The sequence below is a fragment of the Bos indicus genome, chromosome 3 (genome assembly GCF_029378745.1).
Source record: "Bos indicus isolate NIAB-ARS_2022 breed Sahiwal x Tharparkar chromosome 3, NIAB-ARS_B.indTharparkar_mat_pri_1.0, whole genome shotgun sequence".
NCBI lineage: Eukaryota > Metazoa > Chordata > Mammalia > Artiodactyla > Bovidae > Bos > Bos indicus.
The window spans coordinates 75,411,995-75,435,703 of NC_091762.1; the positions used below are offsets into that span (position 1 = coordinate 75,411,995).

At 34.2% G+C, this 23,709-nt stretch overlaps 1 protein-coding gene across 7 annotated transcripts in view; it reads right to left on the reverse strand.

Moving 5' to 3' along the window:
* The window catches only part of LRRC7 (leucine rich repeat containing 7), a 631,844-nt gene that overhangs the window by 126,563 nt on the left and 481,572 nt on the right, over nt 1–23,709 (reverse strand). For 6 of the 7 annotated variants that reach the window (XM_070786332.1, XM_070786329.1, XM_070786328.1 and 3 more), the window contains 7 exons: nt 19,277–19,406; nt 18,191–18,306; nt 14,261–14,330; nt 12,278–12,377; nt 7,719–7,843; nt 5,457–5,705; nt 213–413 (listed from right to left, as the gene is read on the reverse strand). In XM_070786332.1, the coding sequence (XP_070642433.1) occupies nt 213–413; nt 5,457–5,705; nt 7,719–7,843; nt 12,278–12,377; nt 14,261–14,330; nt 18,191–18,306; nt 19,277–19,406 (991 nt within the window). The remainder of the gene's footprint in view (nt 1–212; nt 414–5,456; nt 5,706–7,718; nt 7,844–12,277; nt 12,378–14,260; nt 14,331–18,190; nt 18,307–19,276; nt 19,407–23,709) is intronic. The other variant, XM_070786331.1, reaches the window with a different exon arrangement.

Genomic DNA, 23,709 nt, shown 5'->3' on the forward strand with positions numbered 1-23,709 from the left:
GTACTGGAACTTTCAAAGCTGTATTAACGGTTTAAGACCATGAAGGTGTCATTTATTGAATGCAACCCTCAGAGTTAAAAAGAGTAGACAGATTTATTTATATATTAGGAAAAAATGCACTTAGTGAAGATCTGCCCAGTTTAAAAAAAATGTCATTTAGTAATTTCAAAAAATCCAAACCACACTGGCAATTACCAATAACCTTGAAATACCTCCACTGTAATCTCCTTTGGGGCTACAGGCCACTTGTGTTCATATTTTTCTTTCACAGTTTGCTCCGTGTTAGCAGTTGGATTTGAATTTTCAACACGCACTCCATGGCTTGGTTTACCCACCAGATTTTGAACAGATTTTACCATATTCTTTAAATCCTCTGGATAAGGAGTTGGATATCGTTTTAGGTTTATTTCAACCTAGAAGTTTATAAAAAGAAATTTAACATAAAAATACCTTCAGCAAGCATGTTCACAAAACTACTCCATTTTATGCGCAGTAGTAGAACCAAATGCAATATAGTGAGTGTTGAGCTGGCTGAAAAACTGTGCTATAGAGTAGAAGACAGTGTTCTTTACACATTCTGCCTCCTAGGACTTCTCCCCACCCCTGGTCACCCTTCTAGATTAAAAACAATTTTTGGATATTACCTTATGTTTAGACCTACTCTATAAATGGTTGAAATAGCAGTAGGTCAAACACTTAAGTGATTGGTAATCTCTGAAAAATTTAATCAAGTTACTATCAGCTGTATTTATACTTTAGAGGCTATTCTCTGCACTATCTTAATTATTTATAAATAACTATTTTGACATTAGAAATATCTTTGAAATATCAATACAGGTGATGCAATGAGACTCTAAAAGATTTACAAGTAGATTTATCACTTATTGAAAAAAGTGGGGAGTTGACAGTATCTATTAATATCATCAAATATGTTTCAGCTCTATGTTAATCAGCATGTTACATCAAAAGATAGGTAGCTAATTCTTGTTAATAACTTGCTGCTGCTGCTAAGTCGCTTCAGTCATGTCCAACTCTGTGCGACCCCATAGATGGGAGCCAACCAGGCTCCCCTGTCCCTGGGATTCTCCAGGCAAGAACACTGGAGTGGGTTGCCATTTCCTTCTCCAATGCATGAAAGTGAAAAGTGAAAGTGAAGTGGCTCAGTTGTGTCCGACTCTTCAAGACCCTGTGGACTGCAGCCCACCAGGCTCCTCCATCCATGGGATTTTCCAAGCAAGAGTACTGGAGTGGGGTGCCATTGCCTTCTCTGTTAATAACTTAAAGAAACACCTTTAGAGAGGTTTTTACCCTAATAAAGTAACATACATTATAGGTTACATCTTACAATAAAGAGAAAAAAAAATTGGGAACTTTGTCTAAGATGTTCTAGGTAAATATGTAAGTTTTGGCTGCTTTTTATTGAGAGATTTATTTCCATTCTTGAATTCATTTTTGGCATATGAATCTCACTTTAGGGAATATATGTATATTAATTATTATTCTTCACATTTAATTTAGAGAGAGAAAATATGAGACATTCCATATAGGATATTCCACAGCCAGAGTGCTTAAAACATATTTAAAATGGCACAGATATAAATTATCCAGGCTGATTAAAATGGAGTAGGAGGAAAAATAGGGGCATATTTACTTGGCTTGGTTTATTCTAATAGCCATGTCTTTTTGCATCTGAGTAGAATCAACTTTACAAAATGGAATGACTTATGTGACTGTGGTGAGTATGTGTTGTGGAAAATGTGTGTGAGGGAGGTTTAAAAGCGGGCAAGAACCAACTTTACAAAATGGAATGATTTATGTGACTGTGGTGAGTATGTGTTATTAAAAATATGTGTGAGGGTGGTTTAGAAGTGGGCAGAGGTGGAAGAGAAGCTGAAAGAGGAAGAAGAGAGGGAATGAGAGATTAAAAGAGAAAAAGGGTGGGGCACACACATCCCCCCATACCTACGTAACGCATGGAATGTGAGAAACTGTGATAGTGGTATAGATCTGCGGGTTATAGAGATGAATTCAAACACTTTTGCTCACACTTTTGCTCATCTGCAGTTTAGCAAATCCACCAACTTTGTTACTCTAGTATATTTTCCTGTGGCTCACTATCCATATCAAATACTGGGATTAGACATCGTTGGATGATTTTTAACATTCGCTTCAGTACTAAAATTAATTTTTCCAATTAATGTTTAGAAAGCTTATAAAAAACCAGACAATTTTGTTAGTATAAATGTCATTGAAATGTGATTTAATCCTTAATATGCTGAAACAAGGATGAAGTTAATAATATATAGAAATCTACAAAAATATAACCCATGAAAAAAATTAGACTTTACCAAAAAAAACATATAAGTTGTTAGAGTGTAATATAAGTATTTCTCAGGGTACTTTATAATGCATTCTTAAATAAACAAAAAGAATGATAGCCATGCTAGACAAAGTCCATTGGGATGCATGCATTCTTGGATCTGCTGTTTAAATTGGTATTAGAAATATTAATCACAAATTCAATCTGAGTTTTAAATTATATTATTGAACTTGTTTAAAAATACTTGATATCAGAGGACTAAAAGTCAAAAAACTACATTTATAAAATTTAAATTGTAAAATGATATGCTTAATATACCAATTAAGAACACCTTTTAATTTTTAATAAGTGGTGGTATATGAATGAAAAGTAATTTTCAAATAGGGCATTAAATTAAAATTCTACACATCTTAAAATATCTTCAATGTAAAATTACATTTCTAAATTGAATCAAAGGCAAAAAATGGGATGGGACATGTTCTTTCTTAATTGAGTTAAATACTTCATTGAATAATGTAATCTAATTTTTGAAGATGCTGTGTCTCTGCTGACACGATTAGATGACTGTTTTCTTATGGCCATGGTGCTGAAACTTTCTGGTTATTTTATAAGCAAGTTAATGTTATATTTGGTCACATCACTGAATATATTTGGGTACTTTATCTCTGTAAAAATATTTAAATGTGGAAATACAGTAGATTTGCCATGAAGCTAAAGAAGTTTAAGTTTTAGGGTATATCACCTTCATGGGCTCTTTCAAAGCCTTTTAAGGGGCCCTACTTATGTATTTACATGGTTATTTTATATTCTTTTCCTTAAAGAGGCTCCTCTCCATATTGTGGAAAATCATGAAATCTGGAATTGTTCCATCTATACAATAAGGTCCTTGCTTCCCATTTGCTAGTCTACCAGCAGAATTGACTGGAAGACCTAAATTTTACCCCCAACTAGCTATAAAGCCACAAATCTGACCAGTTTCTATTTGTGTAAAATAAGTAGATGCAATGATAATATTTAGAGTTAATTCATAACTCAAATAAGATAAGTGTGAAAGTTCTTTGAAAATATACAATTTCTATGCAGAGATTAGATACTATTTCTAATATCAGATTCTACTTAGGTATTTTTAAAATCTGGAGTCTTTTGGCAATTTAGATCTATTATATATATGTCTAACTGTAATATCTAACTGGATCTTTTTCAGGTTGTATGCACTAATATCATTTATTCAATATCTGCCATGTGCCAGGCACTATGCAAAGTGTTTTATATGGATACATAATTTATTATTAGTTATTATTTTATATAAATAATAAAACATTATTTACCAGATTTAAATATAAATAATAGTCATAATTAATAACAATTAAAATCTATAATAAATTACATTTCATAACCCATTGTAGTATCTGCTCCCATTTTACAGAAGGAAAACAGGGGTTGAGATGGTGTAATTTGAATGTTTTAGGTATCAATGCCCAGATTCAAGCTCAGGTTTTTGACTCCAAAGCTTATGCTTCACAAGTGTTACTTGACTCAGAGCTATTCTCTGGTATAGGTGCAGCACATATTGTACAATCTTGTGGAAGAAATAGTGTAAATCTAAAATGTGAATTTTATTGAATTAAGATAATGTCAATGTATAAAACATGAAGTTAACATATTAAAAATGAAAACAGTATTTTATAATTCTGTTATGTTGATAACCTCTCTAAAAGCATATTTTATACCCTTTTACAGATTGTTTTGCCTATTTTCCAACTCATGTGTGATGTGGTTCTGAAATGAATAAACATGATCATAAATACAATTATATTTATAGTTCAGTAAAGCTCAAATAAAAAAGTAGTTTCTTTATATTTATAAATATATGTTATAAATATTCCCTTATTCTAATATGGGACATATGTAATAGGTGGTAAAAATTTGTCAGTTATGTTCTTAATAAAATATTGTCTTTATCACTCACCATAAAGTATTTGCTCATTTTACATATACATTTTATAAAAATGCAAGATTTTTACTGACATGTTATTTTATCTTAATTTTGAAAAATAGAAGTGTTTCACAACATTCTATATATCTTAGACCTTAAAAAAAGTGCAGTAAATGCAAATAGTAGCTGCAAGATGTTGGAGACTCCCAAAGATTTGGCAATTGAAGAATTAATGTTAACAGTAAGGGATTAGAAATGATACCATGAATTCACATAGAGATATGCTTTTCTTATGTAACGATTAAAATATAATTTGATTTGACTGTAAATTCCAGTAAGAGAAATAATAGTTAATGCTTTGGTTGTTAGTTCTTTTAAATATCTTATTCTAGGAATTAATTGGAACATTTTATAGAAAGGAAACCTATAGTAGTTTCAGTTAGGATTCTCAGCTTGCCTTATATTGTAGAAAGAATATAAGCCACAGAATAAGAATCTAGTCCACTATATGTGGATGATAAAGTTTATAAAAAATAGTGCTCTTCTACATCCCATTAAGATTTTCTTTTTCATTAAACTCTTAAACACCCCACCTACTGAGATAAGGAAGTCCTATTTGCCAGAATTCCCAGGCCAATCTTCTCTTACAGGAATTCTCATTATCTGTGCCTTCAAATTAAAGGGAAATTGATGCTTTTCAATAGATGTCCATCTTTGTGCTCCAAATCCACTCTCAGCAAATTTCAATTGCAATCTCATGCTGTTTTAAGAATCTAGCTTTAGTTATTCAGTCTCTCCTAGAATTGATATTACAGAAAAATGTGTGTATGTCTGGGGACAATTTAGATTGCATCAGTAGTGTCATCAACATTCTGCCCAACTATTGGTATTCCCACACTTTAAGAGAAAAACCTTGAAAATAAAAACAAACAAAACTGAAGTACCCAACTCAAAAACCATGCCAGCTATCCCACCAGTAGGCATCTCATACTCATGTTCCCTCCCCCTCTGACTCAGTTCTTCCCTCCCCATTGCCAATGTCAAAGGACAAAAGTTAAATTGGGATCAAACACTGGCAATTGAAAAGTTTCTAGATGATCAACATTTCTACCCCACATCATGCAGAACATACCCCATAAACCACTGTTCCAAGGTTGCTTCTACATAGGGGATTCTCCTACCCCAAACACCTAGGCCTACCTGTCTGCCACTTAGAGAGGGAAGAGTGGTAGATTGTGCTGCAACTGGCAATGGAGTGCACATGCTCCTTTCCTGCTGGAGGCCACTTATACAACCCCATGCCAGCTGTGGGTCATTCTGGGGGACAGGCATTTCTTGGATCTGCTGATCACACCTGGCCCATGGTGTGCAGCAATCGCCAGACAGTCTGGCAGGTTGGAGAGTAATCCCACGCTGGCCCCTTTCCCAGGGGGCTTGGCAGGAGTGATCCTGTGGGAGAAGGAATCTCCATTTTCTGGGAGAAAGAGGAGCACTGTAGCAAAACTTTCACTTTATCATTTTTCTATTCTTGATTCTTTTTTTTTTTTTCATTCTGGGTAATGCATTTAAAACAACCATCAGAAAATTAGTTTTAACTCTGTGTGATCAAACAGTACCAGTGTCACACGAAACCAAAGGGTCTCAATTTCTTCACACAAAGCAGCATTCATACTACACTAAGCACACTATAAGTAGGGCATTATACTCTAGTCCATTTGGAAGTTAATGCCATAGGTTAGCAGTTCCTTTTAAAATTTTATGTAAATTAAAGGTAAAATGAAAATGGTGCTAAATTTAATGTATATGTAATGAGCCAGAAAAGTATAATTTCATGTAAGATTCAGCATATTCCGTTCATCATGCTTCCATAATGATTTATTTAGACGTTTGCATGTATTCTAATTTGTCCAATAACCAATAGCATTGGAAATACTCAAATTAGTCAAAACCAGGTAGTCTGAGATTTTGGAAACATGTATTATTTCCCCAATATATAAAATAAATCAAATATAAGTAAACATAGAGAAAATGTACTCTAAAGTATAATGAGCCTACTCTCATTATAATCAAACCTGATCACATAACACACAAACAGGGCTGCTAAATGTCTGTTTGAATTTACTATATTTTATGCTTTCATGACACATATACCAAAGTATATTTAGTGTACTCTTTTCTTCTTAGAGCCTTTGAATTAAGTTTTTTTCTTTTTTTAAGGAAGAATTATGTAGTTTTTGACATTCAATGAAGTAAAAGAATGAATCAGAGGTCCAGGATAGAATGCATCATCCATTGGTTCCGGATTTAACATATAAAATCCTTACAAGAAGAACTGAAATGTTCTAAAGGTCTTTTTTCTTGTTTTAGTTAAAAATGTCTCTTTGGTTATTAGACAGCACTAATCAACCATTCAGAAACATTTTTTTAAGCCCAAATCTTTAACACAATTGTTATTTTGATTTGGGAATCTATTTTGAGTTCTTCACGATGATACAGGTAGGCTTTGTCAATTATAGTAAGGTTCTAGGGTGTGCTGGTTCAAGACAAAAGTTTAGAAAATGTGGGAAGGAGGAGACAGAGAAGAACATGTCACACAATCCAGATCTATTAATAGGATGCATATACAATTACTTAGGTAATTAGTCACCAAGGGTGAGAGCTGTTAGTACCCATGATGGAAAAAGTGCAAAAATAATATAAAAATGATGAGAGATTCAAGATGTTGCCATGATGATAAGATGAAGACCTGATGTTAATATAATTCATATAAATTCTGACACTTTCAAATTTATATAATGGAAAAATATAGATTTTAAAATTCTGACCTTGTTACTTAGATTAGTGCCAATAAATATGCTTTAGGTGAAAAATTTTAAGTAATTTTCCTTAAGGGATACTACCTGCTATTAGGCACTCACCTAAGTTTAAATGAAAAACTTGTTCTCACGCTTAAGAAAATTCATAACGTCTTCTCAAACATTCCAGAGACGTAGAATCCTTCCAAAACCTTTAATGCAATGTAATATATCAATGCACTGGCTCTTTCGTATATGTGGATTTTGACTTCACACAGTCTGAATGATGCCCTGCCTTGCTCAGTGGTTAAAAAAAGCATTTCAGTGTTTCAAAGATGTAGTAGTAAGGTATTAGGTGAAGCCCATTACCCGACTTTTTGTTGGTTTTGTTTTTTGCTTTCTCTCAGCTTGAATCTCTCATGTTGCTATTCTGTAAGATGGGGTGGTTTATGAAATTTGCTCAGTCAGGATGTTTGCCTCATTCTGAAGCACAGCAGTGCTTCCAAAATCACATCCTGCTATAAGGAAAAGTACCGCCATGAGACTTGAAGATGTATCTGACCTTCTAGCAGAGGTCAGTCAGTGAGTCCCAAAGTCTATCTGAATAATAACAATGAACAAACAAAAATAATGAGAAGAAAGAGGAAACAAAAATTAAAAGGTTCACCTTAACTTTCCCAGCATTTTCGTCATCTTCCTTTTTTTCTTCAAATTCAAAGGCAACAGTCATGCGTTGTTGTCTCTGTTCTTCCCATAGTGTGGGGTTAAAGCTGTCACTGTCTGACTGGAAATCTACAGTTAGATTCCAAAGTGTTACTGTTTTTTTTTTTTTTTTTACATAAATTGTTATTTAATAGAACTTAGTATACTATGCAAAAAAAATAGTGATAGGTACTAAAAACAAATACAAAAATAAAAAAGAAAAGAAAAAATAAAGGGATAGAAAGAAAGAAGCAAGTAAAGAAAGAAGGAAAGAAAAAAAAGGAAAAATTATCTTGATATTTGTTATATAGACTTTTGACATCTTAACCCAAATTCAGCTTTGCTAAGTGTACATTAATTATATATTGGGGTTGAGAAGTTTTCCAATGTAGAGAATGGACATAACATATGATAAAAGAGAGAGATAGATTAAGTATTTTAAACTATTATCTCCTTTAATTTGCAAAACAGCATAATGGTAGTACTAATATAATCAATCCTCAATTTAATAATGAGAAAACTATTGCTGAATTTTGAGAGACTTGTTCAAAGTCGTGCAGCTTCTCCATGGCCAATGGAGGATGTCCTGTGACTACAGAGTCCATAAATGTAATCAGTAATCTGTATTAGGGTGTTATAAAAGATACTATGTAACGCTGCTTTGCAATAAATGGTCCAAGATATCAAACTTTTTTGTTGTAGTTTTGTGTGTCTGGTTGCGGGGTAATGTAGTGGTGCTAGGTAAAAACATGTGGAAATGAAGTCTTTAACATTTGAGTCTCAATTAGTTTAAATATGTCTCAAATTAACAGGGAAAAGAAATGGCTTCTCAATCTTTAATTTACATGCTGGTTAATGGTAATATCTTCTTTGCAACATTAATTGTGAAGTTCACATTAAAAGGCAATAAAAGCACTTTTGTTCAGTTGCTGTCGTATCCTACTCTTTGTGACTCCACGCACTATAGCACATCAGGCTCCTCTGTCTTCCACTGTCTCCCAGAGTTTGCTCAAATTCACATCCAATAAAAGCACTTAATTTAGGCTAAATTCTTTCCCAATGCATGAACTTTATTATATATAAAACTTTACTGCAAGGAGTTCTGAGAGTTGGTTTTCCACATGAAAAGTGAAACAAGTGACTTGCTTAAAGTTCAAGAAAACTTTTCTGTTACCAGCTCTGCTCTCCTCAAAGGAAAACAAAACAAACAAATAAGGCTAATTTCTTAACATCCCATCTTACCTAACTAGGTCTGACCTCACTCACTCCCTGGAACAAATTAGGGATTTAATCTTTGAGGCTAGATCTTAGAAATAACTGGCAAATATGAGACACTTTCCATTTTCTCCTATATCCTTTCAAAATGAAATATTCTGTTAATCTAGGGATATTAAAAAAAAGAAATGTAAGTAAAATTGCATGAATAAAACATAATCTTTACTTAAGATTCTTCTTATAACCAATGTAAACATAGTGGATTTTCTTTCATAAATTCTAAAAGATCACTTTTACCGAAGCCTGAAAAATACATATGAAACAAGCTTTCCTTTTCCTACTTCTGTAGATCAAAATTTGAAAAAAAAATCCACAAATGATTCATTTTCCTTTTTAAGTAAAAAAAAAAAACCTAACAACATTTATTGTAATTATTCTGTAAATAAGAACTTCATGAGCAAATAATTTCTTTTAAAAATTGATCTTTTAAATGGGTTGAGTGGATTTAACCCTTGGGTGGATTAAAGTGAGTTTGCTCTTTCAACGTTAGGTCCATGAATCAAAGCAAATTGGAAGTGGTCAAACAGGAGATGACAAGAGTGAACATCGACATTCTAGGAATCAGCGAACTAAGATGGACTGGAATGGGTGAATTTAACTCGGATTACCATTATATGTACTACTGTGGGTGAGAATCCCTTAGAAGAAATGGAGTAGCAATCATAGTCAACAAAAGAGTCCAAAATGCAGTACTTGGATGCAATTTCAAAAATGGCAGAATGATCTCTGTTCATTTCTAAGGCCAACTTTTCAATATCACAGTAATCCAAGTCTATGCCCTGACCAGTAATGCTGAAGAAGCTGAAGTTGAATGATTCTATGAAGACCTACAAGACCTTCTGCAATGAACACCCAAAAAAGATGTCCTTTTCATCGTAGGGGACTGGAATGCAAAAGTAGAAGTCAAGAGATACCTGGAATAACAGGCAAGTTTGGCCTTGGAGTACAAAATGAAGCAGGGCAAACGCTAACAGAGTTTTGCCAAAAGAATGCACTGGTCATAGCAAAAACCTTTTTGCAACAACACAAGAGAAGACTCTACACATAGACATCAGCAGATGGTCAACACCCAAATCAGATTGATTGTATTCTTTGCATCCAACAATGGAGAAGCTCTATAGTCAGCAAAAACAAGACCAGGAGTTGACTGTGGCTCAGATCATGAACTCCTTATTGCAAAATTCAGACCTAAATTGAAGAAAGTAGGGAAAACCACTAGACCATTCAGGTATGACCTAAGTCAAATCCCTTATGATTATACAGTGGAAGTGAGAAATAGATTCAAGACAGACACTGTCTACTCTATCAGGAACATTTCATGCAAAGATGGGCTCATTAAAGGACAGAAGTGGTAAGGACCTAACAGAAGCAGAAGATATTAAGAAGAGGTGGCAAGAATACACAGAAGTATACAAAAAAGATCTTCACGACCCAGATAATCACGATGGTATGATCACTCACCTAGAGCCAGACATCCTGGAAGGCGAAGTCAAGAGGGCATTAGGAAGCATCACTACAAACAAAGCTGGTGGAGGTGATGGAATTTCAGTAGACTATTTCAAATCCTAAAAGATGATGCTGTGAAAATGCCAGCAAATTTGGAAAACTCAACAGTGGCCACAGGACTGGAAAAGTTCAGTTTTCATTCCAATTCCAAAGAAAGGCAATGCCAAAGAAAGCTCAAACTACCACAGAATTGCACTTATCTCATATGCTAGCAAAGTAATGCTCAAAATTTTCCAAGCCAGGCTTCAATAGTATGTGAACTATTGACTTCCAGATGTTCAAGCTGGTTTTAGAAAAGGCAGAGGAACCAGAAATTAAATTGCCAACATCCATTGGATCATTGAAAAAGCAAGAGAGTTCCAGAAAAACATTTATTTCTGCTTTATTGACTTTATATGCCTAGAGCCTTTGACTGTGTGGATTACAATAAACTGTGGAAAATTCTGAAAGAGATGGGAATACCAGACCACCTGACCTGCCTCCTGAGAAATCTATATGCAGGTCAGGAAGCAACAGTTAGAACTGGACATGGAACAACAGACTGGATCCAAATTGGGAAAGGAGTACATCAAGGTTGTATATTGTCACCCTGCTTATTTAACTTATATACAGAGTACATCATGAGAAACGCTGGGCTGGATGAACCGCAAGCTAGAATCAAGATTGCTGGGAGAAATATCAATAACCTCAGATATGCAGATGACACCACCCTTATGGTAGAAAATGAAGAACTAAAGAGCCTCTTGATGAAAGTGAAAGAGGAGAGTGAAAAAGTTGGCTTAAAACTCAACATTCAGAAAACTAAGGTCATGGCATCTGGTCCCATCACTTCATGGCAATAGATGGGGAAACAGTGGAAGCAGAGACAAATTTTATTTTTCTGGGATCCAAAGTAACTGCAGATGGTGATTGCAGCCGTGAAATTAAAAGACGCTTACTCCTTGGAAGGAAAGTTATGACCAACCTAGACAGCATATAAAAAGCAGAGACATTACTTTGCCAACAAAGGTCTGTTTAGTCAAGGTTATGGTTTTTCCAGTAGTCATGTGTGGATGTGAGAGTTGGACCATAAAGAAAGCTGAGCACTGAAGAATTGATGCTTTTGAAGTGCGGTGTTGGAGAAGACTCTTGAGAGTCCCTTGGACTGCAAGGAGATCCAACCAGTCCATCCTAAAGGAAATCAGTCCTGAATATTCATTGGAAGGACTGACGCTGAAGCTCCCATACTTTGGCCACCTGATGCAAAGAACTGACTCATTGGAAAAGACTCTGATGCTGGGAAAGATTGAAGATAAAAGGAGAAGGGGACAACAGAGTATGAGACGGTTGGATGGCATCACGGACTCAATTGACATGAGTTTGAGTAAACTCCAGGAGTTGGTGATGGACAGGGAGGACTGGCATGCTGCAGTCCATGGGGTCACAAATAGTCTAACATGATTGAGCGACTGAACTGAACTGAATGTTTGGTTAAGAAGTCTTGTGCCTTTCAATTCACCAAGATAAGATATTGCTCCTAAAAGTCAATGTTATTTTCATGATAAATATAAACAGGAAGAGTTATGTTTTTGAAATTTCACTTATTAATAAAATATTATAGTATGGAAGATAAGATTTGTGCTTGGAGTTAGCTCCCAAATGATTTATGTGGCACACCCATGTGCCAGTATTGGTTAGAGTTAGAATAAAATTAATCCCTTCTATCCATAATCATATAAGTATAGGAGAAATTTTTATGTTTACCTTCATCACCACGAGGTTGCTGGGGAAACATGTAGTTAGTCAATACTCTTTGCTTTGTTTCTGGATGGGCTTCAGTTTGTAAAGGGATAAGGGCTTTGGACTGGAAGCAAAGGAGATAAATTAGATTAATAATATTAGAAATATAAAGAACATTTCTTTTATATAAGATAAAGGTCAGCAGTCTGGCCTCACTGTGTTGAATGAACAATTAAAAGAAAAATAAGGAAAAAAATAACAAAAAAATAAAATATAAGATAAAATAAGACTACTGTAGAGGAATATTTTGAAATTATAAGGGTTTTATAGTGAGATTTTCTTTTTCTTTATTATATTATTTTTCAGAACCTATTCATCTTTACTGAACAATACCTTTTTTTTTACCTTGAAGATACCAAAATGTGTCAAACTGTTTCAACTAATTAAACTTTTGGTATAGTTCTAAATGTTCATTAACTGTTGCCTTAGAAAGGCAAATGGAACTTGCTATTAAGTTCATACTATACAAGATCATCTATGAATTCAATTAAGTTAAAACATAAGCATTTAAAGAGATTTTTGTAACCAAAGACAGAGTCTACATATACATAAGCAACTGTCTTTGTATCTGATATATCACAAAGAATTTACCTATGGATAATACTCAATTCTCTATATTAATTTTATTTCAGAAATACAATTTTTGAAGGTTTTTAAAACTTTGATTTTAAATATAATATATAAACATTGAGAATAATCATATTGTTTAATAGTTTACACTTATTTCATGACATTTATTAAGAGTGAAGTACAATGGCAATTTAGGATGCCAACTTGTCTCATGAAACTGAGTTAGAAACCCATTAAATCACTGTTCTAAATAAAAGTTAAATGATGCAGCCATTGTTCTGTTCATTCTTCCACAAGAATATAAATCCTGATATTATGGGATTTTTTTTACAGTGTAAGACTGTAGAAAAGACTGGTCCATTAGCATAGTTTGTATTGATTTCAGAAATGATTATAATGATATATTGATGATTTGAAAAATCTACAGTTCATTGATGACTTGAATTTGAATGACAATATAATTTTTTACTTAGTAGGAGGGAAGAAAGTGCTGTAATGACTGTAGGAATATAAACATTATTCTCACAATTACATAACATTTTGCAGAGGTTTAATTTTTTTACAAAAATTGCCCAATACTTATGTCTGAACAATTCATTTACTGGTAATGTCACTTTTATGCTCAGAAAATAATCATAACAAACTAAATCCAAGATGATTTGTTTTCATTTGGTAATTTAAATTTTGGGGCAGGATATTTAAAAATTTTAAGATTACAAGAAAAAAGCCAAAAAAACCCAAAGTATGTCAAAATGGTCTATCACTAGTTTTTGTGGTGGCAAATCAGATGCCTTGGACTATTTTTATTTTCCAGTTAATATAATTATTCATTAACACTCAATTACTGATTCAATTATAATCTAATTTCATAAGTGTAAGTATTAACATCATAGCAATTTCACAGAAAATATTGATAAGAGCAACAAAAGGTATCACAATATTTTTGAATACATTTCTTAGAATTAAGTTGATATTAATTAAAGCATGGGAAAAAAGGAACATGACAGATAGTAACTCCCTCTTATGGGGATTGCAGTAATGTTTCTTATTCTTTACCTTCAGAGGTATAATTAAAGTACATCCTCTAAGGAGATGTATGTATCACCTAGAAAAATGATCATTTTGTGTATTTCTGAGAAAGAAGTAGATACTAAATTGAAGTATTTTAAAGGGATGAGAATTATAGTACTGTTTGTCCATAGCAATGGAATACTTATTTGATTGCTACCCTTATAAAAATCTCTCCTCCAGGGGATAAAGAATCTATATTTTGTAGTAATTGTGAAAGGTATCTATTGAGAATAAATTAGTAATTCAACATTTCAATTATAGTTCATTTTAATAAACAAAATAAATCAGGTAATAAAAAAATGTTACCTGATTGTCAGAAAGCCACAAAGCTGCAAGCTCCTTCAGTTTGGTAAATGAGAATGGTAAATTCTTCAATCTGCAAAAACAAGAAATTTCTAATAGCATGGGTGAAGATGGATAAAGATCATTTAATGAAGAGGTATTTAGAATACTGTAACTTATTTATTTCATTCTTCTCTTTACTTCTTTCTCCACTGAGTAGCCTGAGGAATCATTTAAAAGTGAAAACCTTGAGTCTACAACTCTTCAAATGATAGGATAAAACCCCAAATTGTTACCATGCCTCGTCAGACCCTCTAAGGTCTGGTCCCCTCAAACCTCTGGTCCCCTCAAACCTCTGCACGGCTTCTTTGCTACTCTTTTCCTGACAGCCCTGTTAGTGCCACTGGCCTTCAATCAGCCTACTCCCAGGAATAGACAAGCTCCTTTCTCTGCCTGGAATACTCTTTCTTCCATACTTCACTTAACTAAAATACCACAGATTCTCTAGTCAGCTGAAATGCCAGTTTCTGAAAGAAGTTTTTCTTGACTCCTCACTTAAATTTCTTTCCCCAATCTAGTCTCAAAGCACTTTTACTTCATGGACATATCTCAGTTTGAAATTACAATATTTATTTTTGTAGTGTTTTTTTTTAGGGTTACTGTTTAATATCTCTTTAAAACTGTAGACTCTATGAGGGTAAGACCCATTTCCATCTTATTACTAAATGAATTTACAGCTCTGAATTTTATATTGATTCTTGAAAGTGTGTCCTTTTGTTTTTCTACCCTGTATACATCATTTAATAGATATTTAATAGATATTCAAAGAGGCAATCTTTAAAAATAGCATTTTACGGTATGTGAAATTGTATTCAATCAAAATTATCCATTAAGCTTTGGCTTCAGCCTGTGGAGGGTCAAATCACCAATTGCCTACTTCAACATAAATAAGATATACCTGAATTGTGGATGATCAATATATTGTTATTACATGAATTACCATCATAGCTAGTCAGCACAGTGAATAATGCAAACAAGGCACACCAGTGAATTTATTGTTAGTTTCTGCATGTTCACTTTTGAATACAGACAAACATTTTAGATAGGACTTGGAATGAAAATTTCTGTTAAATCTTTAATATGTTGGAATTCTATCAACCAAATGATGAATAAATATATTTTGATAACAGAGATGGAAAATGTCACAATAATGAATAAGGATTTTGGAAGCAGTTAATTGTATCTCCAAAGGCACTATTAAATAACAAATACGAAAAGATATTGACAAGCCTATAAACATATAACAGAGTGTGCATTGGCTAGGAAATTTTAGGAAGGATATAATGACCTTGCTGAGCTAATAGGTACTTGTAAAACATAAGAATATAAAGAATAAGAGATCAAATTATATTATAATTATTTTTTAATATAATATTATACTAGCATTTATAACATTAAACCAAACTGTTCATAAAAGCTATTTCTAATTTTGGTTATTTAGTTTAAGTTGGAAATTATAAAGTAAGATGCTATGAGAAGTTTTTACATCATGTGGAGATGAATTGAAAGTAAAATATCAATTCTGCCACATTAAAATTACACGAGGGGATAACTCTCCAGAATCATTTACAATATCCATGATAAATCACCAGGCAAATCATAAAAGTAGAATATGGAAAGAAACTGTCAGAGAAGATGTTACCCGTATTTTTTTTTCACCACCATCACTTTCACCACCATTGAAAGTGAGGCTTTATTTAGTATTGTAACTGTCCAGTAAATTGACCACAGGAGCAATCCTACAGTTGATAGTATAAATGAATCATTGTTTCTTAACTGTAATGACAAACTTCTAAAATTTATTGTATTGAGAATATAAAATTGGAGTCATCATGACTTTTAAATAACATGACTTTTAAAATAACTTTTAAATAATCATGACTTTTAGATATTTTAAATATTAAATAATATTTAATCTTTTATTCAAGCAGTTTATTCTCTGATAGTGATATTCAACTTTTACCTCAGCTTTGACTGAATATTGATTTTAATCTCAGGTTAAGATTCATTTATTGCACGACATTGTAAAGCAACTATACTCTCCAAAATTAAAAAAAATTCAGTGATTAATTCATCAATTTAAAATATTCGTTTGGTTCTATATTATGCTCCAATCACTGTATTAGCAGATAGATTAGCTTATATTTCTGACTTGATGAAGTACTTACATTCCTAGTATTATGAGATTCTCAATGTCTTATTAATATCTTTTGTAATAGCTTTTAGCAATGTACTGTCCTATGGTAAGCACTCACATAGGCTATATTTGTTGGATAAATAATCGCATTAGTAGTCCTAACTATGGGTCACTTAAATATTTTATAAGCATATTTTCCATATTGTGTGAATTATTCATGTATAAAATTTGAGTGGACCAAGAATTCAGGAAAAACTTCCAGCTCATCATGAAAACTCTTCCTCCAGTTTGACAGTAATGGAACTTGGTTCCACTGGGGACTGTAACTGAACCCACTGGAACCCATCTTCCTATGATATCTCTATGACCGTATTTATAATATTGTTCACAAGAATATAATTAGAAAATTCTGAAAAATGTCTTACTGAAAGTTGAACACAATATTTAATGCATCTCCTTCACTGTCCTGTCAAAGAGTCAAAACAAGAAATGGGTTGATTTGAAATGAATTACTCTTGTTGCAGCAAGTTATGAAGCTTCTTGGTCACCTTGATTTTAAAAATAAAATTCCAAAGCTTTTAAAAAATGTTTAATTCTTTACATGAAAATATTATTGAGTTTCTGCTGCTAAGTCGCTTCAGTCGTGTCTGACTCTGTGCAACCCCATAGATGGCAGCCCACCAGGCTCCTCTGTTCCTGTGATTCTCCAGGCAAGAATACTGGAGTGGGTTGCCATTTCCTTCTCCAATGCATGCATGCATGCTAAAAAGTTGCTTCAGTCGTGTCTGACTCTGTGCGACCTCATGGACAGCAGCCCACCAGGCTCCTCTGTCCACGGGATTCTCTAGGCAATAATACTGGAGTGGGTTGCAATTTCCTTTTCCAATTATTGAGCTACTAAGTGCATTATTATTTTTTTTTCCCCTCAGACAGACTAACAAATAACAACTCCCACACTTACTGAAACTTTAGAATCTAAACATTCTCCATGATTCTATAAAAGCTAATCTTTGATAGTTTTGTTGCAGTCTCAGCTTCTCATATTATCATTTGTCTGACTGAAACTTAATGAAAACACAGAGTTCAAGTAGTCTGTTCTATTCCATCACCACTTTATCTTTTTAGTAGTTATTTTTAGTCAATATTGATTTTTGTAGTTTCCTATTTGAGAACATTTGTGGTAGAGATAAAGATGAATTGCATTTTCACCTTTTCTTTCTGCCTGTTCATCAATTTAACACTTTAGTCACAAGAAGAGAACCTATTCTTTCTTTTCCATTCTGAACATGGCTAAATAACCATTTGGTTGTCCTTACTATAATGCACAAAACATGACTTTTTAGTATTAGGTTCTTGGCATTATTCTTACCAGTGTTTTGGTGGTGTGGACAGTATACAAATAGCTCAGTTAATTTACTGGAGACATAAATGTATATATGAAAACACATATGTGCATACATACATACCTATGCACATATTTTTATTATCAAATTTTATAGATTTTTATTATAATTATTTTCTGTGTCTTCATAATATTATGCTTTCTGCATATGGGAGGGTTTTGGCATATAATTTTTGAAATATCAGTTTAAAAATAATTTAGCTTCTGCTATTTTCTAATTGAATATTTTCATATTTATATAAATATTTGCATCCCATATATTTCATAAGACATAGGAAAATTTTCCAAAATTATTAATAAAAAGGAATAATTTGATTTTAGAAAACAATGAGATTGTGAAATGTTTCAAAAATACCTGTTGTCACTCAGATTTAAGACTCTTAGTTTCTGCATCTGTCCAATCTCTTCAGGAAGAAATTCCAGCTTATTGGAGCGTAGAGACATGACTGTTACATTCTTACAGCTTCCAATCTATAGGTAACAAAAAAAGTAAAGGATCACAGTGTAAACTATTCTATATTAATATTTATAATTTATAAAGTGATCTGATTGATTTATAGATTTCCTTATCACTTCTAAGAATCAATATGTGCATTGTTTAATTTTTTATTGTATCTTTAAAATATGTTTAAAATATATTATATAATATATTCCTTTAGATATTAAGGCAATGTATATCTCATATTCTTATACATGTTACAAAGGAATCATTTTCCTTTAAATTTTATGATTAGAATATTTATCAGCTTCATTGTTTTCATAAATCCCTTTTTTGTCTATCTAAATAAGCACTAATAATATTGTTTATAAAAGATCATATATACTCAAACATGAAGTCTTATTGACATTTCCTTTGCAAAATTAGTTTAACTTCACATTACAATGGTACTTTTGTTTTTATTTATAACTTTTGTCTCTAAGACAATGATATATGGATTACTGCTCCTGATTATGAAAGCATTTAATAGAAAATGTTAAATTTAAAATATACTTCACAGTTTTTTCTTGACATGAATAAATGAAAGTCCCGTTTGGAGATGAATGCTAATGAACCCTTTTGGTGTATCCTGAAGTTAAAATAATATTATGCAACAAGATACTTTAAAAAACTTATTTACATTAAAACTTTCACTTAGAAATGGAAACATAATTATCTCCAAATTTATTTAAAAACTGTTCATAAAAGCAAAATATATAAATTGTTTGCATGAATTTATTTTGTTACAATTTTTGGCAAGCAATGTTTAAGTCAAATGCATTTCCTTGGTCAAATATAAGAACTTATCCCTTGTTATTTTAAAAAGAACGATTAACAAATATATAACTCCTATATGCATTCACAGCTCAACTCATGAAGCTATGCTGCTAATGCACCTGTTAAAATTTATATCCAAAACAGAGTCATTAAAAATTAATGAATAGAAACAAATTTATTCCTCACTTCTCTGGGCAATTCTGGAAGGAAGTTCTCATCGACTGCTAATGTTCGAAGACTGTGAAGGTAGCCAATAGTAGAAGGTAGAGACTCCAGTTCATTACAGCTACAGTCAAATTCTTCTAATAAAGATAAACTGAAAAGTTAAGTACATTAGTTAGACATTCTAAAAGGTCAGATGGCAAAAAAATTTTGAAAAGCCCACATATTAAAATTCACCAACAAAAGTTATTTATGTAGTGACTGCTTAATATTATGTAAGTTAATTTATCAGTTCCACCAAATGGTTCAATATCTCTTAATAAGTGGTTCAATTTGGTAAAATAAATCTAGTTCATTTTTCTCCTTTCTTAATTCACTTGTTGTTTAATTGAGCCTGAGAATGACAAAAAGTTTTGTCTGCTTTTATACAACTTACATGTCTCTTATAGTCAGATGCTCATAATGTATATCCTTAGAATGAATGCATGTAAGTACATGGGCAGGTAAAAGGTATAGATGGCAGGTACAAGAAAGAGAAGAGAAGGGGGCAAAATCTTAACAACAAAACCACTGATTAGATGCAAAGTATTTTACTAAGCATTTTAGAGATAGAAGTAACTATTTTCTTTAAAGAAACTCTATCAGATATCTATTGTTTTAAACCTCTCTTACATATAAGGAAATAGAGGCATAAAGAGGCTAAGCAACTAGCCCGAGGCCGCACAAAAGTAGGAAAGCTAGTACCTAAATGCAGACAGCGTGACTCCACTGTATCTTCTTGCCTCTCCGCCTGTGCCTTTCTGTAGCAGATGCTACAGACAGGGCATATTTCAGCCTGCAGATGTGTATCAGTTACTTTACAAAGTATTTTAAAAAGTGGTAAACTCTATATAATGACCCAGACTTCTGGTGTCTTTTGAAAAATAAGGATGATCTGCCAGTACTGGACCTTTATTCTCCCATGACAAGTAAAGAAAGCAGTGTAATGGCAGCTGCCTTCAAATGAGCACAGTTCTCCAATTTGCCAAGATCCCCACCACTCCAAACTTAGCCTACTTTACCCACAATCTACACAAAGGAATCCCATGAATACACATTTAAGCTATCAAAAGGGAACAAGACATTTCATTGCTTGGTTTGAGACAGTTGGGAAAGAAAGGGGGCCTGGCACAGAGTAAGCACTAGCTATATTTAAGTTTCCTTTGATGGTAATATTATTACACTGTTCCTACCATTCATATCATTGCTTTGCTGTAACAGGAAGGAACCCTCAAGGGTAATGATCTCACCACTGTAAAGGGAAGAATGAATTAGAAGTAGTTGGAATAAGGTTGTCGAATCCTCTTCCTTTTTCTTTATCTTGGAACTAGTTGGCTTGAAGGTACTTTATTCCCATCATTTAGTTAACAAGTGGACACAGAAATTAAGCATTTGAGTTTTAAGTTAGAATGGATTTGTGTCCCAGCTCTGTCGCTTATTAGATGTATGATCTTGGATATCAAAAAATAAAACAAGGATCAGAGCTCAAAAATCAAAGCTGATTTTATTTATTGCCAGGCAAGGGAACATTTCCTGCTTACACGCAGAAGAAATTCACTTAGTAGCACACTGGGAGGTGAGGTAGGGGGGAGGTCAGTGCCAAAAGGGGGTGGCAACAGGGCGTCATGATGATCATGCTCATTAAAAATGAAAAATTTGCATTATGAAGAGGGTAGAATAAGTTCACAAGTCTGTGTACAATTGGGTAAATCAAGTCCTATTATTCATGGGAAGGGAAGAATCTAATTGTCAAGTCTAGCCTGACCCTGATCAGGGTAACTCATGATTCATAGTTCTTAACAGCTTCAACTGGTTAGAACCCAGAAGTGGGGAAGCACAGCATTCAGCTGTGAATAATAGCTTTGGTGTGCATGCTCAGTCCTGTCCAATGCATGCTCAGTCATGTCCAACTCTGTGTGACCTCATAGACTGTAGCCGCCAGGCTCCTCTATCCATGGGGTTCTCCAGGCAAGAATACTGGAATGGATTGCCATTTCCTCCTTCAAGGGATCTTCCCAACCTGATACAGGGATCAAACACGGTCCTCCTGTGTCTCCTGCATTGGCAGTTGGTTTATTTACCACTGAGCCAACTGGTAAATGAATAATAACTCTAGAGTTAAGTTCAGTTCAGTTGCTCAGTCTTGTCCAACTGTTTGAGACCCCATGACGGTAGCCGGCCAGGCTTCCCTGTCTGTCACCAAATCTTGGAGCTTGCTCAAACTCATGTCAATCGAGTCAGTGATGCCATCCAACCATCTCATCCTCTTTTGTCCCCTTCTCCTCCTTCCTTCAATCTTTTGAGTCTTTTCTAATGAGTCAGCTCTTTGCATCAGGTGGCCAAAGTATAGGAGCTTCAGCTTCAGCATCAGTCCTACCAATGAATAGGACTGATTTCCTTTAGGATGGACTCGTTTATCTCCTTGCAATCCAAGGGACTCTCAAGAGTCTTCTCCAACACCACAGTGCAAAAGCATCAATTCTTCGGCACTCAACTTTCTTCATAATCCAAATCTCACATCCATACATGACTACTGGAAAAGCCATGGCTTTGACTAGACAGACCTTTGGCGGCAAGGTAATGTCTCTGCTTTCTAATATGCTGTCTAGGTTGGTCATAACTTTTCTTCCAAGGAGCATGTGTCTTTTAATTTTATGGCTGCAGGCACCATCTGTAGTGATTTTGGAGCCCCCAAAATAAAGTCTCTCAATGTTTCCATTGTTTCCCCACCTATTTGCCATGAAGTGATGGGATGAGCAGATGCCATGATCTTAGTTTTCTGAATGTTGAGCTTTAAGCCAACTTTTCCACTCTCCTTTTTCACTTTCATCAAGAGGCTCTTTAGTTCTTCTTTGCTTTCTGCCATAAGGGTGGTGTCATCTGCATATCTGAGGTTAGTGATATCTCTCCCAGCATTTGGTAATTCAGCTTGTGCTTCATCCAGCCTGGAATTTCACATGATGTATTCTGCATACTAGTTAAATAAGCAAGGTGACAATATAGAGCCTTCCTACTGCTACTGCTGCTAAGTCACTTCAGTCGTGTCCTAATCTGTGCGACCCCATAGATGGCAGCCCACCAGGCTCCCCCGTCCCTGAGATTCTCCAGGCAAGAACACTGGAGTGGGTTGCCATTTCCTTCTCCAATGCATGAAAGTAAAAAGTGAAAGTGAAGTCACTCAGTCGTGTCCGACTCTTAGCGACCCCATGGACTTCAGCCTACCAGGCTCCTCCACCCATGGGATTTTCCAGGCAAGAGTACTGGAGTGGGGTGCCATTGTCTTCTCCAATAGAGCCTTGGGGTACTCTTTTTCCAATTTGGAATCACATGTTGTTCCATGTCCAGTTCTGACTGTTGCTTCTTGATATGCATATAGATTTCTCAGGAGGCAGATAAGGTGGTGGTTCATGTACTGTTGAAGCCAGCTTGGAGAATTTGAGTATTACTTTAAATTTTGTAGCATTACTTAAATTGAAGAAAGTAGGGAAAACCACTAGACCATTCAGGTATGACCTAAATCAAATCCCTTATGATTATACAGTGAAAGTGACAAATAGATTCAAGGGATTAGATTTGATAAACAGAGTGCCTGAAGAACAATGGACGGAGGTGTGTGACATTGTACAGGAGGCAGTGATCAAGACCATCCTCAAGAAAAAAAAATGCATAAAGGAAAAATGGTTGTCTGAGGAGGCCTTACAAATAGCTGAGAAAAGAAGAGAAGTGAAAGGCAAAGGAGAAAAGGGAAGATATACCCATCTGAGTACAGAGTTCCAGAGAGTAGCAAGGAGAGGTAAGAAAGCCTTCCTCAGTGATCAATGCAAAGAAATAGAGGAAAACAATAGACTGGGAAAGATTAGAGATCTCTTGGATAAAATCAGAAATACCAAGGGTACATTTCATGCAAAGATGGGCACAATAAAGGACAACAATGGTATGGACCTAACAGAAGTAGAAGATATTAAGAAGAGGTGTCAAGAATACACAGAAGAACTATACAGAAAGGATCTTCATGACCCAGATAACCATTATGGTGTGATCACTCACCTAGAGCCCAGAATCTTGGAATGTGAAGTCAAGTGGGCCTTAGGAAGTGTCACTATGAACAAAGCTAGTGGAGGTGATGGAATTCCAGTTGAGCTATTTCAAATCCTAAAAGATGATGCTGCGAAAGTGCTGCACTCAACATGCCAGCAAATTTGGAAAACTCAGCAGTGGCCACAGGACTAGAAAAGTTGTTTTCATTCCAATCCCAAAGAAAGGAAATGCCAAAGAATGTTCAAGCTACTGCACAATTGCACTCATCTCACACACCAGCAACGTAATGTTCAGGATTTGTTAAATGCTCAGGATTTGTTAAATAGCATTAGTCTTCCAATAACATGGCTCAAATTCCAATTACCTTGGGATATTAGTTG